This window comes from Neomonachus schauinslandi, chromosome X (assembly GCF_002201575.2).
Source record: "Neomonachus schauinslandi chromosome X, ASM220157v2, whole genome shotgun sequence".
NCBI classification, from domain to species: domain Eukaryota; kingdom Metazoa; phylum Chordata; class Mammalia; order Carnivora; family Phocidae; genus Neomonachus; species Neomonachus schauinslandi.
Window position 1 is genome coordinate 16,490,658 of NC_058419.1, and position 17,606 is coordinate 16,508,263.

A 17,606-nucleotide genomic window follows, 5' to 3' on the forward strand; every position below is an offset into this window, starting at 1 on the left:
GGGGGGGGGGGGGGGGGGGGGGGGGGGGGGGGGGGGGGGGTAGAGGATAGCAAGTGCAAAAGATCACGAGGACATTGTTTAGAGTGTGGGAACTGTTCTATATCTTGATTATGGTTATGGTTACAGGATTGTACACAATTACGAAAATTAATCAGATCATATACTTAAAAGTTGGTGACTTTTGTTATATGTTAATAATAGTTCAAGAGATGAAAAGGAAGGGGAAAATGTCATTTAGAATCAGACGTCCTATGGCAAAACATATCCCCCCAACATGTGGGTGGTGAAACATTAATATTTTATAAAAATTTCAAGGGACACAGATTCTTAGGCTCTCCTCTCTTACCTTCCCAATCCCCCTGGTGGGAGGAGCTGCTGGGGACACTGGAATTAAATCGATGCGCTTTGAAGACGGTTTCTCTAAATCATTGTCACTCTGTGTAAGCAGAAAGCAGTGTACCATTGTAGCACCAGTTGCTTCCCTAGCACATACTTAGGGAGATAGCTGCTACACAGGCAAGGGAACCCTTACTGAATCAGTGCTTGCACCATGGTGAGGAGCTCGTATCATCCCAAAGCAAGCAGGGAACCCAAGATTCACTTCACTCTTTCCTTTTGGGAAAGAGAGCTCATGGCAAGTTGAGGGGCTTCCCTAGTGTCCCCAAAAGGCCTAGAAGGTGAGCACTTGATATCGAGCAATACTTACTAGTATATACACAAATCCTAAATTAAAATTTTTCTCTTGGCGTCTGACCTGTGCTTTGTTGTTGAAAACTACAATGCTATGTCCAGGAAACAATAAAAAAGGATTCGGTTAGAACTAAGATACAAATGGGACAGCAAAAATAACTACAGTTATTAAAAAATGTTTATAGATTTTATGTGGACAAAATCAGTACTGCATAATTCAGGACTTTAAAATGTGCTCTTTTCTTTTCTAAGACACAGTACAGTTATGTTACATGTTCCCTTCCTCTTCCTAACACATTCACAGATTCACTCACTTGTGCCAACCCCTGAAGTAATTAGAACTGGGTCAGTTAAGGGAATCCAACAGCATCTATAAATTGTATTAGCACTAAACATGAAAAGGGGCAGGCTTCAGAGGTTATCTACTCAATCTTCAGGACCTACTCCTAAATCAGGAACAGATGTCCATCTAAGGCACTCAGGGCCAAAGGAAAATAAGATGTCACTGTTTCTGTTGATGACCCATTTCCTAATCTAGTGACTCCCAAATCTGGACACTGACATCTAGCCAGAATCTCTTCTACCCAATTTTCAGCTCAATTCTCTATCATTATCTGAAATGTCCATGGAAAAGAACCCTAAACATTGCTCAACTTCCACAACTAAGTAATCATAATGTGTACAGAGACATTAAAAAATGTTAGCAGGGGGTGTAACTAAATTCCAAATATGTTCAAATTAAAGGTTGCATGTTAAAATGTTAGTGGGAGTATATGTGTTACAGGCATAGAAATGTAGTATTTATCCAGGAAACCCATTGTCTGTGGGTTGAAACTCTAATACCTAGTTAATAAATTAGGTAGGAAGGAGTGAAATCATTTATTGTTTTGTCATCTAAGCAATTTGACCAGCAGAACTGAACTTTTCTTAGACTCACTAGGACAGAGAGGAAGCTGGTCCACAACAACAATGGTTTTGTATCAGACAACTATTTACTTTGAACCCCACTTTCAAATGGTATCAGTTATTTTTATGAGTAAGTCATCAACTGTTTCTTAGGAACAATCAAAAATTATTTATGCAGCATATAAATTTCAATTTCAAGTGAGAGCTTAGATTTCTAGAAATTACAGCAAAACTAGGTAGTGCCAATACTGAAAATCAGTAAAAATTGCAAATTTTCTATAAAGTTGAAGTGTTAATACCATACCAGGTTCAAACTTTCTTCCCAAGACCGACTTATCCGTATTGCGGTTTGTACCTCCCTGCAAAAGGAGAGATATCAGTACTGGAGTTTGCCTAACTAAAAGAAAAGATGTAACTGAATATAGAGATGATCAGACTAGTAATTCAAAGTACACTACTCACCATTCATGCATTGCTTCTCTAGTTACTAAATTCATGCCTTCTTCCTGAAAGGCAGAACGTGAGAATAAGTGAATACCAGATCTTATGGTTTTACAAAATTATTTCATTTGGTTGTACCTTTATTATTATTCACTGGGCTAGAGAAGAGCTAGAGTATAAAATCTCTAAACAAGTGTCTAGTTCTCTACTTTTAATTGTTGCACCTACTACACCAAAGATCTATTACTAATGCATTACAGTACATCAAATATGCAGAAACTTTTTAGATGAAAAACTTTGTAGTTTTCTTCATTCAAAAGAGCAAACATCAAACATTCATTATTATACTATTTTTCCTACCATTAATACTATGATATTAATAAATATTACTCACAGTGCAAAGCAAACTAAATGTTTATCAGTATCGGTTTGTTTAATTAAATGAGGGTGCAAACATGATTTATTTATTTTTTTAAAAGATTTTATTTATTTATTTGAGAGAGCGAGAGAGCGTATATGAGAAGGGGATAGGGGCAGAGGGAGAGGGACAAGCGGACTCCCCGCCGAGCAGGGAGCCTGATGCGGGACTGGATCCCAGGACCCTGAGGATCATGACCTGAGCTGAAGGCAGACGCTTAACCGACTGAGCCACCCAGGCACCCCTATGTGCAAACATGATTTAAATCTAGTAATTGACATTGAAAAACATGTATTACATATTAAGTAGGAAAAAAACCCCTCAGAGGCTATTTATGTAAAATTATAAACAAGAGATGTTCTAAAGGATGTTCACCAAAAAGTTCACAGTACTTATCAATGAGTAGTGAGATTTAGGGTAATTTGTTCTTTCTTTCTTTGTACTTTACCATATTGTTTGACCTTTATTTTTTTAATAAATGCAAGTAACATTTTTCACCTAAATAGTTATTTAAAAAATAACCCACAAATGGAAAGAGATCCTGTGTTCATGAATTGGAAAATGTAGTATTTTTAAGATGGCAATACTACCCAAAGTGATCAACAGATGCAATGCAATGCTTATCAAAATCCCAGTGGCATTTTTTGCAGAAATAGAACAACCCATCCTGAAATTCACACGGAAGAAAAAATAAAATTCACATGGAATCTCAAGGAGCCCTGAATAACCAAAACAATCTTGAAAAAGAAGCATAAATTAGGAGGACTCACACTTCCTGCTTTCAAAACTTACTATAAAGCAACAGTAATCAAAATAGTGCAGTGCTGGCATAAGGACAGACATAGAGATCAATGGAATAGAACAGAGAGCCCAGAAATGAACACCCGCACGTACGGTCAATTGATTTTCCATAAGGGTGCCAAACCATTCACTGGGGAAAGGATGGTCTTTTCAACAAGTGGTGCTGGAAAAACTGAACATCCCCATGCAAAAGAATGAAGTTGAATCCTTTCCTTACACCATGTATAAAAATTAACTTGAGGGGCGCCTGGGTGGCTCAGTCGGTTAAGCGACTGCCTTCGGCTCAGGTCATGATCCCGGAGTCCCGGGATCGAGTCCCGCATCGGGCTCCCTGCTCAGCAGGGAGTCGGCTTCTCCCTCTGACCCTCCCCCCTCTCGTGTGCTCTCTCTCTCTCATTCTCTCTCTCAAATAAATAAATAAAATCTTAAAAAAATTAAAAATTAAAAATTAACTTGAAATGGATGAAAGACCTAAATGTAAGACCTAAAACTATAAAACTCTTATAAGAAAACATAGGGCAAAGACCTCATGAATTGGATTTGGTAATGATTTCTTGGATATAATACAAAAGCACAGGTAACATAAGAAAAAAACAGATAAACTAGACTTCATAAAGTTTAAAATTTTTGTGTATCAAAAGACACTATCAAGAGAGTGAAAAGACAATTACAAAATTGGAGAAGATAGGGGCTCCTGGGTGGCTCAGTCAATTAAAAGCATCTGACTCTTGATTTTGGCTCACATCACAATCTCAGGGTTGTGGGATCAAGCTCCACGTCTGGCTCGGCACTCAGTGTGGAGTCGCTTGAAGATTCTCTCCCTCTGCCCCTCCTCACCATTCTGGTGCTCTCTCTCTCTAAAATAAATTAATTGGGCGCCTGGGTGGCTCATTGGTTGAGCATCTGCCTTTGGCTCAGGTCATGATCCTGGAGTCCTGGGATCAAGCCCCGTGTTGGGCTCCTTACTCTGCCACTCCCCCTGCTTATGCTCTCTCGCTCTCTCTCAAATAAATAAAATCTTAAAAAAAAAAAATTAATTAATTTAAAAAATCTTTTGAAAAAAGAACTGGAGAAGATATTTGCAAATCTTATATTTTATATATCCAGAATATATAAAGAACTTCTATAATACAACAAAAAGATAAACAACCTAATTAAAATAAGGGCAAAGGACTTGAACGGACATTTTTCCAAGGAAGACATACAAACGGTTAATAAGCACGTGAAAAGATGTTTAACATTTGTCATTAGGGAAATGCAATTCAAAACCACAATGAGCTAACACTTCACACTTATTAGGATAGCTATTATTTTTTATTTATTTTATTTTATTTTAAAGACTTTATTTATTTGAGAGAGAGAGAGCACAAGCAGGGTGAAGGGCAGAGGGAGAGGAAGAAGCAGACTCTCTGCTGAGCAGGGAGCCCAGTGCAGGACTCCATCCCAAAACTCCGGGATCATGACCTGAGCCAAAGGCAGACGCTTAACCAACTAAGACACCCAGGTGCCCCTAGGATAGCTATTATTTTAAAATGCAGAAAAAAACAAGTGTTGGCGAGAATGTGGAGAAACTGGAACTCTTACACATTGTTGGTGGGAATGTAAAATGGTGCAGACTCTGTGGAAGACAATTTGATGGTTTCTCAAAGAGTTCAACATTGAATTACCATATGATCCACCAATCCTGTTCCTATGTATATACCCAAAAGTATTAAAAAAGGGACTCAAACAGGTACTTGCACACCAATGTTCATTAGTAGCACTATTCACAATAGCCAAAAGGTGGAAACAACCCAAGTGTTCATCACCAGATGAATAGATTAAAAAATGTGATATAAACATACAATGGAGTTATCATTTAGCCATGAAAAGGAAGGAAGTTCTGACACATGCTACAATATGGATGAATACTGCAAACATTATGTTAAGTGAAATAACAAACACAAAAGAACAAATATTGTATGATGCCACTTTTATGAGGTACCTAGAATCCAAATCTTCATAGAGACAAAAAGTAGAACAGAGGTTACAGGAGATTGAGGTTGAAAAGGAAGTTACTGCTGAATGGGTATGGAGTTTCTGTTTGGCATGATGAAAAATTTCTGGAAATGAAAAGTGATGATGGTTGCTCAACACTGTGAATGTGCTTAATAACACCGAATTGTACTCTTAAAAATGGTTGAAATGGCTTTAAGAAATTGCACAGTCTAAATTCATCCTGGTATTTTAAAAAACGTATTTCACACATAATAAAGTACCTAGGATAGTGCTGGGCAAATATGGTGCTAAATATTATGGGGAACACATGAAATAAGCAGATGAGCTTTCCCTAAAATGGCCTAGAATCACATTTGAGAGACAAGTTTTATACACATTAAGTTGGTGCTCTCCAAAGTAAGCATGATCATAGCCCAGGAAGTATACAAGGTGATCCACTGGGAAGCAAAAAGAAAAACACAGAAATTCAATTTATATATTTTAAAATCTAAGATAGTAAGAAAGGAAGGTTTGCTAATAGTAGACATCTTGACACAGGTGCCCTCACTCAGCCCAGAGGGTCCAAAGATCTTGCAAAACACCAGCATGTTTTTGGCCTTTAGCTAATTATAACTAATTGCAAGTTAGGTGGCCATTTGGATATATTATCTAGTTTTAATTAAACCAAGTTCCACAAAATAGACAAGTATCTTAACAAGATTTCTATAAAGAAATGTTGGACAGAAGATTTGTAGTACAAGTCTAAGTGAATGACAGGGAAATGACAAAGGTGAAGCTCCTACCTAGCAAAGTACACATCATCTGCCACCTTCTTGTGAAAACACAATGCTGAGCTAATCTCTATCAAGGCACTGGCTAAAATAATCTTAAATCATGAAGACTACTGGAAATATGAACTCATATTCACTCTCAATAATGACCTATAGTTAATAAAATACAGTTTAAAATGTTCTAAAAACATCATTCCATCTTTAGCTCATCATTTTTATATTTGTATTTTGCATATATTCAGTGATTCATATTATATACTAGCTTGGTAGTATATGTCCATCCTGTATTGGAAGGATACATTATTTACATATATTGGAAGGATGTGCTAGAACATTTTGTATTGATGCAGTGTATGATCAAGAGTTTAAATATTATTGTCAATATAAACAATACACGTTATGGGTAGTCTGGAATAGAAAAGTGGGTTGAGTTGTGTGAATTAAAATGTGATCTAGGGGTGCCTGGGTGGCTCAGTCAGTTAAGCGTCTGCCTTCGGCTCAGGTCATGATCCCAGGGTCATGATCCCAGGATCCTGGGATCGAGTCCCGTAACAGGCTCCTTGCTCAGCGGGGAGCCTACTTCTCCCTCTGCCTGCCACGCTCCCCCTGCTTGTGCTCTCTCTTTCTCTGACAAATACATAAAATCTTAAAAGAATAAATAAAATGTGACCTAGGCCTTGAAAGTAGTTTAAAATCTGGACAAACACAGGGTGAAGGGGAAGGTATTCCAAGCAGAAGGAACCATGTGAACAAAAGCTTAGAGGGAAAGACACAGCAGGTTTCAGGGTAGTGAGACTAGCTTGACTAAAACAGAGTTTGTACAATGAAGTAATGAGAGATAAAACTAGAGAGGTAAAATAGGGCCAGATTTCCAGGATCTTAAATAACTGAAGGGTTTGAGCTTAAAGAGTTTGGGCAGAATAGCATAGTTGTTAGGACCACAGGCTTTGGAGCCAAATAGAACTGGGTTGAATCTCAGCTCTGTAACTTATTACCTGTGCAACCCTAGGCAAGTGGCTGAACTTGAGCCTCAGTCTCCTCATCCACATGAAGATGATGATAAGAATTGAGGATAATGAGGCGGGTGTACGGCTCTTTTCCACAGTGCCTGGAAACCTATGTAAGTAAGCACTCACTACAACCTAGCTATTCTTATTCTTACTCCTCTTCAACAGGTAATGGGAAGCCATTATACCTTTTTGCACAGGGGAGGAAAGGGTGAAAATGATGTCTTCGAGAAGTTATCTTGGTGTTGGTTGTGGAAGTTGGATTGTACTGGCAGAGACAGGAAACCTCTTAGAATATTATTACGGTAATCTGGACCCAAGGGACAGAAGGACGTGGGAACAGAGAGGATGTTGTTAAGGAAGAATTAATAGGATTAGACGCCTACTTAGATACAGGAGAAAATAAGGAAGAACTGAAGGTGAACCTAGAGCTTTGAGTTATTTTGATGTCATTATGGAAAATGAGGGCAATTGGGAAAGGAAGTTTAAGAAGTTAGTCTTTTAAAACAATGGAATAACAGTAAATCTTTTCAATACAATGTAAGGTTAGTATAGTCCTTCCATTTAATATTTTATGTAGGTGTTTTCCTGCAGTGAGAAGTTCAAAGTATTTTGTAATTTACTCAACCAACAAGAGCATCAGCCAACATCAGCCATTTTGAGGGTTGTTAGTAAAAGCAGGTTGACTCTTTAATTGTTTATATCTTGCCTATTTCCAAAACGGCTATGAGGTGCTTATAATGAAATACAATTGTTAAAATAAGGTCAAGAGCCATGCAACTGTCAAGGGCAAAGAGTACTGTATGCTAGAAACCCAGGTTAAGGGGAGTTGCTGCACTTGAGCGCTAACCTTAGCTTTCAGGTTTTTAGGATCCAAGGTAAAAATGGAAACAGTAAGTTAGCCACTTGTGCTCTCTGAAGGTGAGTATGCCTGAAAGATTTTAGTTGCCCAGTGCTGGCACAGTGCTTAACAAACGCTTGCTGAAAGAATGAAACGATTGGTACACTAAGATCAAATTAAACATCTCTTCATAAAAAAGACTGGGTACTTCATAGGTTTCAAGGAAGACCAGAAAACTGAAAAACATACCACCAAGATCTAATGCCACCGCTTTCCTAGACTGCGGAAACCAAACTGTGGTATCTAGATGGCCCCTATCAGAATCACGCCCTGCACTTCAGCTGGCACCATCTGTTTCAAAAGCTTCATTTCATAAAGTTCCCTTACATTTGTGTCTAAGCCCAGTTTGATTTATCCAAACCAGGTTAAGATGAAACAAAGACTGTGATATGTGTTGCTAAAGTTTACATTTGTGAAGATATAAAAGGACGAGATGCTAGAAATGCAGAGGTGACAGGCAAGTAGATAATCTGACTGATTTTACTTAAGGCACTGCTAGAAAAAGTCACATTCTTGCTGGGTCTCAGTGATTTTATATCCCATTGAACAAGGCAGGAAATAAAGGTAAAGTTATAGAACCATATACTGTGAACAAACTGTTACGGGTGGAACTGTGTCCCCCTAAAATCTAGTATGTTGAAGTCCTAACCCCCAGCGCCTCAGAATACGACGTTACTTGGAGATAGGGTATTTGCAGAGGTAATCAAATTAGGATAAGGTGATGAGGGTGGGCCCTAATCCAATACGTCCTTATAAAAAAGGAGAAATTTGGAGACAGACATATGTGTAGGGAAAACACCAGCTGAACACGAAGATGGCTATTTACAAGCCAAGGACAGAGGCCTGGAACAGACAGACGCTTCTCTCACAGCCCTCAGAAGAAACCAATCCTGCCAACACGCTGATTTCGGACTTCCAGCCTCCAGAGCTGAGAGAAACTAAATCTCTGTTGTTTGAGTCTCCCTGTTTGTGGTACTTTGTTGTGGCAGCCCTAGCAAACTAATACACAAACTATTTCAGCAGGGTGGTTAATTATGTTTAGGGTTTTGGGATAGGGAACTAAAAGCTGAGCGCTTCCAAATCTCTTGAAACATAAACTTGATTGTTACTAGGAAAGGAAAATTACATAAAAAGAGTAGTTCCTGAACACTTAGGATGTGTTTAGGAAATTAACTTCCATGGTCATCACCTCACGATATATACATAAATCATCATGTTGTGCACCTTACACTTAGACAATGTTGTATGTCAATTACGTATCAGTAAAGCTGGGGGGAAAACAGAACATTAACTTCCAGCTTCATTTTCTCAAGCTCCCTAATGCACAGATAAACCAGAGGTCATCTCATACTGAGTGTTTCTTAAGGAAAGAACCTAAAATTAGTAGGTAAGATGTTGCTTCCCCTAAATGAGAGGTTAGTAAGTTCAACAGCTAAAAAGAAATCACGGTCAAAGAATGCTCTTCTTTTTAGTTATCATGGTTTTTTTAAACCGTCAGGTGAAGAAATTTTTTTGACAGATGAAATGGCCTTTATGCTATCATTTTGTGTTCATTTCTTAGTGATCTGAGTTCAGGGACACATTGTACCTCACTGGCTTATGTTCTGTGCAGGCGTGTATGTGTGCATGCATGCGTGTGCATGTGTGTGTGTGTGTGTGTGTGTGTGTGTGTGTGTTTAATAGCAAACATACTTGCAAAGACAGTTAAAGAAATAGACATAATATTAGCTTTCAATCTGGGCTCTCTGTTCTATTCCATTGATCTCTATGTCTGTCCTTATGCCAGCACTGCACTATTTTGATTACTGTTGCTTTATAGTAAGTTTTGAAAGCAGTGATAGAACAACCCATCCTGAAATTCACATGGAATCTCAAGGAGCCCTGAATAACCAAAACAATCTTTCAGAGAGAGAGAGCACGAGGCAGGGGAGGGTCAGAGGGAGACAAGTGGTGCTGGAAAAACTGAACATCCCCATGCAAAAGAATGAAGTTGAATCCTTTCCTTACACCATGTATAAAAATTAACTTGAGGGGCGCCTGGGTGGCTCAGTCGGTTAAGCGACTGCCTTCGGCTCAGGTCATGATCTCAGGGTCCTGGGATTGAATCCCACATCAGAATGTGGGGCAGTCTACAGGACAAATGGCCTGGTTTCTTCAATAAATAAGTGGCATGGAACAAAAACCAGGAGGGGAAGGGAATGTTTTAAATAGAAGAGACCTGAGGGGCGCCTGGGTGGCTCAGTCGGTTAAGGGACTGCCTTTAGCTCAGGTCATGATCTCAGGGTCCTGGGATCCAGCCCCACATCGGGCTCCCCACTCAGTGGGGAGTTGGCGTCTCCCTCTGACCCTCCCCTGCCTCGTGCTCTCTCTCTCTCTAATAAATAAATAAAATCTTTAAAAAAGAGAGAGATCTGAAAGATCATGGTTGGAACATGTTTGAATCAGTAAAACAGACATTTTTGAGAACAGTGAGAATTTTAACATGGACTGGTTATTAGATGACATTAAAGAATAACTTAATTTTGCTAGATGTAATGACGGCATTGTGATTATGTAAGAAAAAAAGTCCTTCTCAGAGACTCATACTGAGTGTTTGTGGGTAAAAAGAGATCAGGGATTTACTTTCAGGCATCCTCCCCAAAAGGTTAGTAAGTTCAACAGCTAAAAAGAAATCACAGTCAAAGAATGCATATAGAGAGGGGTGCCTGGGTGGCTCAGTCTGTTAAGCGTCTGACTCTTGATTTCAGCTCAGGTCATGATCTCAGGGTCATGAAATTGAGCCCTGTGTTGGGCTCTGCCCTGGGCATGGAGCCTGCCTTGGACTCTTTCTCTCCCTCTTCCTCTGCCCCTCACCCCCTCCCCGGCTCACGCGCTCTCTCTTTCTTTCTCTCTCTCTCTCACTCAAAAAAAAGAATGCATATAAAGAAATATGCAATTTAAGATATCTATCAGACCATTAAGCTGCTGAAAATAAGTCTTGATTTTCCATTCAATCAGTACCCAGATTGAAAGCTAATATTATTTCTATTTTCCCATTTAATTCACTTTCTTCTTGTGTTTCATTTTAAATGTTTATAACATATATTCTGTCACTATGGAAATAGACTGCTTTACAATTTACTGACCAGTTAAATTTTTCTTGATTTCAAGCTTCATAGTCAAATAGCAACATATAATCAATTTTAAAGTATTGATCTCATTTAGGGGAAGCAACAAAACAAACTGCACAGATAAACCAGAGGTCATCTTACCTACTAATTTTAGGTTCTTTCCTTAAGAACTTCTAAAAGAGCTCCATACTTGCAAAGACAGTTAAAGAATGTTTTATCCACTAAAAAGTAAAAGAATCTTTTTCCCATACTTGTTTGCTACTGGATGACAGGCTGGACTTCAGGGAAGCCATGGTGTGAGAGGGAGAGAGGGAAAGGAAGCAGGAGTTGGAGTCCTAAACACCAGACTCCTGAGATACTATGGCTTCTGCGCCACTGACACAGGGAAAAGGTAGCTGGAAAGGAATCCAGTAATTTGGGGCTAGTTCTGGCTCTGACATTCACTAACTCTGAACACTGGGTAAATTACTAAATTTCTCCTGTCATGAGTTTCTGATCTTATGTTGTGAGATAAAATGAGAGCACAGATGTAAAGTACCTATTTTAGCGCTAAGTAAATAATAAGTGCTTCATAACAGTTAAGCCGCCCTTGAACAAAAATCTGCTTGTAGTTGGGTCAGAAAAATCCTACCACCTGTGGTGGAGTGGTGATTTGATCTTTTGAGGTCTGTGGCTAATCTTTGGATAATTAAAAGGTTTAACTGTGTATTAGGCGTTTGCTATTAAACACACACACACACACACACACACACATGCACACGCATGCATGCACACATACACGCCTGCACAGAACATAAGCCAGTGAGGTACAATGTGTCCCTGAACTCAGATCACTAAGAGATGAACACAAAATGATAGCATAAAGGCCATTTCATCTGTCAAAAAAATTTCTTCACCTGACGGTTTAAAAAAACCATGATAACTATGGTCATTATGAACCTAAAAATTAATTTTCTTTTTTCTTTGCGATCTCTGAAAGAGGTCAGATTCAAGGCAGAAGAGTATATTGTCTTTCTGGAAACTATCAGTTTATTAAAATAGGTAATAACTCAAAGAAATATAGGACTCCTTAGTTGTTTTTTTTTAGAGGAACCATTACTAGAATTAAAAACAGAATCACATGTGACCTAATTTGGAATTACTGAACCACAGGTATTTTTTTAAAGAAAAATAAAGTTTTCTTTTTATTGAACAGCTATCAGTTTTGAAAGTCTTCTTACCTGTTTGATTTGATGAAGGCGACCATAGGAAGCACGGATGGGGATAGGAGAGGGTGGCAAAAACTGAAATTTAAAATATAAAAGTCAATACCCAAGCTAACATAACATTGAATATTAATCATACTTCAATAAAAAAATAAACAGAAGTCAAGCTGGCTTTAATGTTTCTGATTAATTATTTCTAAACATTAATTAAGTCAATGTTGAATTACCTAAAATGTCTGAGTGCCTAATGCATGTTAGCAACAGTATTAGTTAAGCTTAAAATTAAAGAAATAATAAAAGATCCAACTGACTCTTGACTGAAAATTATACTAATCAAAAGTACATATATATAACAGAACAGAACAAAATAACTGAGTTAACATAAAAGATACCGGGCAGAACATCAACAGAACATTTTGTTTATCTCTACTTTCCCTTTCCCAAGTCACTGGATCTTGAAATCACCTCACTTTTTGTTGCCAGTTTTATCTTGCAAAAAACAAACAAAATAACCCCATCATGTATCTTAGAACCCAGCTGAAGAAACCACACTTTCATAACATGAAATGACTTAAGGCAGTCACTTCCAAGTAGCTCAGCACATTTTCTCTTGCTTGTTCAGATACTTGTCATTTAGACTACTTTCTCCTGTTCTGTCTTATCTCAAAGCTTATGAGGACCCACACAAGAGGGGAATGAAAGAATGGAGGGATTTAAAGCTAAGTGTGAAAATGAGGCTTGAAAAGTACCTTTAGAATTCATTTATCCATTCTACCTGTATGCTGGTTAGTTCTTGAAATGCCAGATAATGAATCTACCATATCTTACTTTTACATTATATCTTAAGAGCACACTGAGTTGTGCATTCAGAAATATTTAATGAGGTAAACCACTGTGCTAGACCCTGAGGATCCAAAGAGAAATAAAGCATTTTCCTGTCCTTGAGAAATTCAAAGTGTAGGTAGGAAAAATTAGGCCATAGGTCAGTGCGCCAGAACAAGTTATGATTCGTGGGAAGTCAAAGCACAGAGACTATATTTCTGCCTGGGGTTCCTGGGGAAGGCTTCATAGAGGAGGGTAGGAATTCAATAGACAGGAAAGAGGAAGCAGGGTATTTCAGGAAGTGAGAAGAGATGCTCAGGCAGAGGCATGTTTGGGGAACAGAGAGATTCAGGGTGGCTGAAATTTGGTACATGATAGGGCATGAAAGGAAGCAAATCTGGGGAAATTTGGCTGAAACCAGATTATGGATTTTGGACTTTAGTCTTTTGAGCCCAATAGGAAACCTAAAGCATAGATCCTTCTGAGTTCTTAAAACTCAAAGTATTTTAGGGGCACCTGGGTGGCTCAGTCCTTAAGCATCTGCCTTCGGCTCGGGTCATGATCCCAGGGTCCTGGGATCGAGCCCCACACTGGGCTCCCTGCTTCGGCAGGAAGTCTGCTTCTCCCTCTCCCACTCCCCCTGCTTGTGTTCCCTCTCTCGCTGTCTCTCTCTGTCAAATAAATAAAATCTTCTAAAAAAAACCTCAAAGCATTTTAAACAAGATCATATCTGTTTTAGAAAGGCAACCCTAGCAGCATATACAGAACAAAATGAGGGTGGAGGGAAGAGGGACTAGAAGCAGGATCAAAGGCCAGGTAAAAGATAATGAGAGTCTGAATGAAAAAGGGTGGGATGAAGAGAAGGAGGCAGACTGGAGAAATGATGAGAAAGTGAAAAGAGGGGTGCCTGGCTGGCTCAGTTAGTAGAGCACATGACTCTTAATCTCAGGGTTGTGAGTTTGAGCCCCATGTTGGGAGTAGAGATTACTTAAAAATAAAATCCTTAGGGGTGCCTGGGTGGCTCAGTCAGTTGAGCGTTCAACTCTTGATTTTGGCTCACGTCATGATCTCAGGTCGTGGGATTGAGCCCTGAGTGGGGCTCTGAGCTGAGCATGGAGCCTGCTTAAGATTCTCTCTCACCCTCTCCCTCTGGCCCTCCCGCCCTGCACTCAACACGTGCTCTCTCTCTAAAACAATGAAAAATTAAAAAATAAATAAAATCTTAAAAAAAAAAAGAAAGAGTGAAAAGAGCTCAAGATTGGTCTGAAGTTCCTGGCTGAAACCCATGGGTGGGTGGTAGCCAGGAAAGGCAGTAAGAGGAATGAGTTGGTGTGTGGGGAGAAGGTGAGTGTTCAAAAAGGTGTGTTGGATATATAACAATTTTTATGAAGTAGCTAGTCTGAATTTTTATTAGATTTTAAAATGTATCATGTGACTCTTTAAGGGGCATTTTCTCTCACCAGTTATATTTTGCTTAAGAAAGTGTTAAAACCACATGAGAGACTATGGACTCTGAGAAACAAACTGAGGGTTCTAGAGGGGAGGGGGGTGGGGGGATGGGTCAGCCTGGTGATGGGTATTGAGGAGGGCACGTTCTGCATGGAGCACTGGGTGTTATGCACAAACAATGAATCATGGAACACTTCATCTAAAACTAATGATGTGGGCGCCTGAGTGGCTCAGTTGGTTGGGCGACTGCTTTCGGCTCAGGTCATGATCCTGGAGTCCCTGGATCGAGTCCCTCATCGGACTCCCTGCTCAGCAGGGAGTCTGCTTCTCCCTCTGACCCTCCCCCCTCTCATGTGCTCTCTCTCTCATTCTCTCTCTCTCAAATAAATAAATAAAATCTTTAAAAAAAAAAAACTAATGATGTAATGTATGGTGATTAACATAATAAAATAAAATTTAAAATAAACAAATAGAAAGAAAGAAAGAAAGAAAGAAAGAAAGAAAGAAAGAAAGAAAGGTGTTAAAACCAGTTTGTTTTTTCTAATCATTTGCTAGAGGGTGGAGGCAACAGCCAAGGTATAGAAGTAACAACAGAAAATTCATATGAGGGGGGCGCCTGGGTGGCTCAGTTGTTAAGTGTCTGCCTTCGGCCCAGGTCATGATCCCAGGGTCCTGGGATCGAGCCCCGCATCCAGCTCCCTGCTCGGCGGGAAGCCTGCTTCTCCCTCTCCCACTCCCCCTGCTTGTGTTCCCTCTCTCGCTGTGTCTCTCTTTGTCAAATAAATAAATAAAGTCCTTAAAAAAAAAAGAAAGAAAGAAAACTCATATGAGGATCACTGAAAATTCTCTACATCTAAATTACACTGGACAAGGAGCCATAATTACTTCATCATAACAAGTCACTCAGAAAAATAGGGCCCTTTAAGTATTTCAATATTTACTGGGCCCTTATTATGTTTAAGGAACTGTTTTTCTTACAGAGGGGAAGGAGAGATTAAAAGAAAAATAAGCCATAGTTATTACCCACAGACACCTTACAGTCCAGACACAAGAGCTAATTATTATATAAGAGACAAGGAAATGAGTGTCAAATGGAGGCAAAGTAGGGTGGGGATAAAAAGCAAAGATTAAGTGAATGGGCACAGGGAGTGGGAGATGGGAGACAGGTAAGGCACAAGGTAGCGGTGTGAGTTGGGCCTCGTAGGGCGAAGAGTTTGACAGCATAAGCAAGAGAAAAGGAAAAGTGCTAGGCATGTTTTAGGAAACATGTTTTAGGAAAGGTTGTTAGTCCTGTGTGAGTGCAGTGCGAGATGTCTCTGGAGGGATAGAAGATTCTGAGGCCGGGGCGCCTGGGTGGCTCAGTCGGTTAAGCATCTGCCTTCGGCTCAGGTCATGATCCCAGGGTCCTGGCATCGAGCCCCGCACTGGGCTCCCTGCTCAGTGGGAAGCCTGTTTCTCCCTCTCCCACTCCCTTCTTGTGTTCCCTCTCTCGCGGTGTCTCTCTGTCAAATAAATAAATAAAATCTTAAAAAAAAAAAAAAAAAGATTCTGAGGCCAAGAGGGTGAAGATGCTGGAAAGCCTTGAATGCCACACTAAAAAAAAAAAAATTGAACTGTGGCAAAATTATCTACTTTGGTATACACAGATGAGCAGATTATACCTAACAGCACTGTCTATTTAGCTTTGGATGAGACACACTCACATATTCATCGGCCCTGAGCCTGGTTCAGGCTCTATCCAGGATGGGTATGAAGAAGGAGTATTAGACAGCTAATGACTGTTGACTGGCCAGAAATTCAGACTAGCCTGTACTAATCATGTTCCAGGGTTGATAGTTCAAGAAAATTCCTAATTTGGGGCGCCTGGGTGGTTCAGTTGGTTAAGCATCCAACTCTTGACTTTGGCTCAGGTCACGATCTCAGGGTTGGGCCTCATGTCAGACTCTGTGCTGAGTGGGGAGCTGGCTTAGGATCTCTCTCCCTCTGCCTCTGCCTCTGCGCTCACACTCTCTCTCTCAAAAAAAAGATAATATATATATATAGTTTAAAAGAAAGAAAATTCCTAATTCAAATCAATAAGGCTACTAGCTGACCTTTTTCACAAAAGTCAGCACTTCTCTCCATAAAACTTGCATAAAAGGGATATATTGGACATATGATTTGTTGCTATATGGAATAGTGCTATGAAAGATGTAACAAGAGTTTCTCTTTCAAGTGTCTATTTGTATGAAATATGGTAATGGTGATAATGCATGTAATATGCTTCACATAGTGCCTGGCACACAGTATGTGCTCAGTAAATGGTAACTATTACTATCACTACCACCATTATCACCACCATCATCAAGTATTTCTAGAATCAATGTTTAATGACAAAAAAACAACAACTAGAATTATATATGGTAGCTTTATAAGACTTAGATATCTATTCCTTGCTACCCAGCATTCTTTATTATTTTTCCCATCTGATCTTCTGATTTACTTTTAATAGACTTTATTATTATTATTTTTAAAGATTTTATTTATTTATTTGACAGAGAGAAAGAGCGAGAGGGGGAACACAAGCAGGGGGAGTGGGAGAGGGAGAAGCAGGCTTCCCGCGGAGCAGGGAGCCCGATGCGGGGCTCGATGCCAGGACCCTGGGATCATGACCTGAGCCGAAGGCAGACACTTAACGACTGAGCCACCCAGGCGCCCCTAGACTTTATTTTTTAGATCAGTTTTCCGTTCACAGCAAAACTGAGTGGACGGTACAAAGATTTCCTCTGCTCTCACATAAGCAGAGCCTCTCCCACTATCAAAAGCTGAACGAAAGTGGTAAATAGTTAGAATAGATGAACCTACATTGACATGTCATTACTACCCGAAGTTCATAGTTTACATTGGAGTTCACTCTGCGTGTTATACATTCTACAGGTTTGGACATATGTATAATGACCCATATCCATCATTATAGTACCATACTGAATAGTTCCACTGCCCTAAAAACCCTCTGTGCTCCACCTATTCATCCTGCTCTTTTTTTTTTTTCAATAGAAACTGACTTACTTTCTTCTCATAATAAAGCAATACATGCACAGTATAAAAC

General features: G+C 39.5%; 1 protein-coding gene across 1 annotated transcript in view; it reads right to left on the reverse strand.

The window, feature by feature from the left end:
• The window catches only part of PABIR3 (PABIR family member 3), a 38,707-nt gene that overhangs the window by 5,829 nt on the left and 15,272 nt on the right, over positions 1-17,606 (reverse strand). Inside the window, exons 4-7 of the mRNA XM_044911920.1 lie at positions 12,263-12,325; positions 2,059-2,102; positions 1,901-1,955; positions 347-436 (exon numbers count right to left, since the gene is read on the reverse strand). Coding sequence (XP_044767855.1) covers positions 347-436; positions 1,901-1,955; positions 2,059-2,102; positions 12,263-12,325 — 252 coding nt within the window. The remainder of the gene's footprint in view (positions 1-346; positions 437-1,900; positions 1,956-2,058; positions 2,103-12,262; positions 12,326-17,606) is intronic.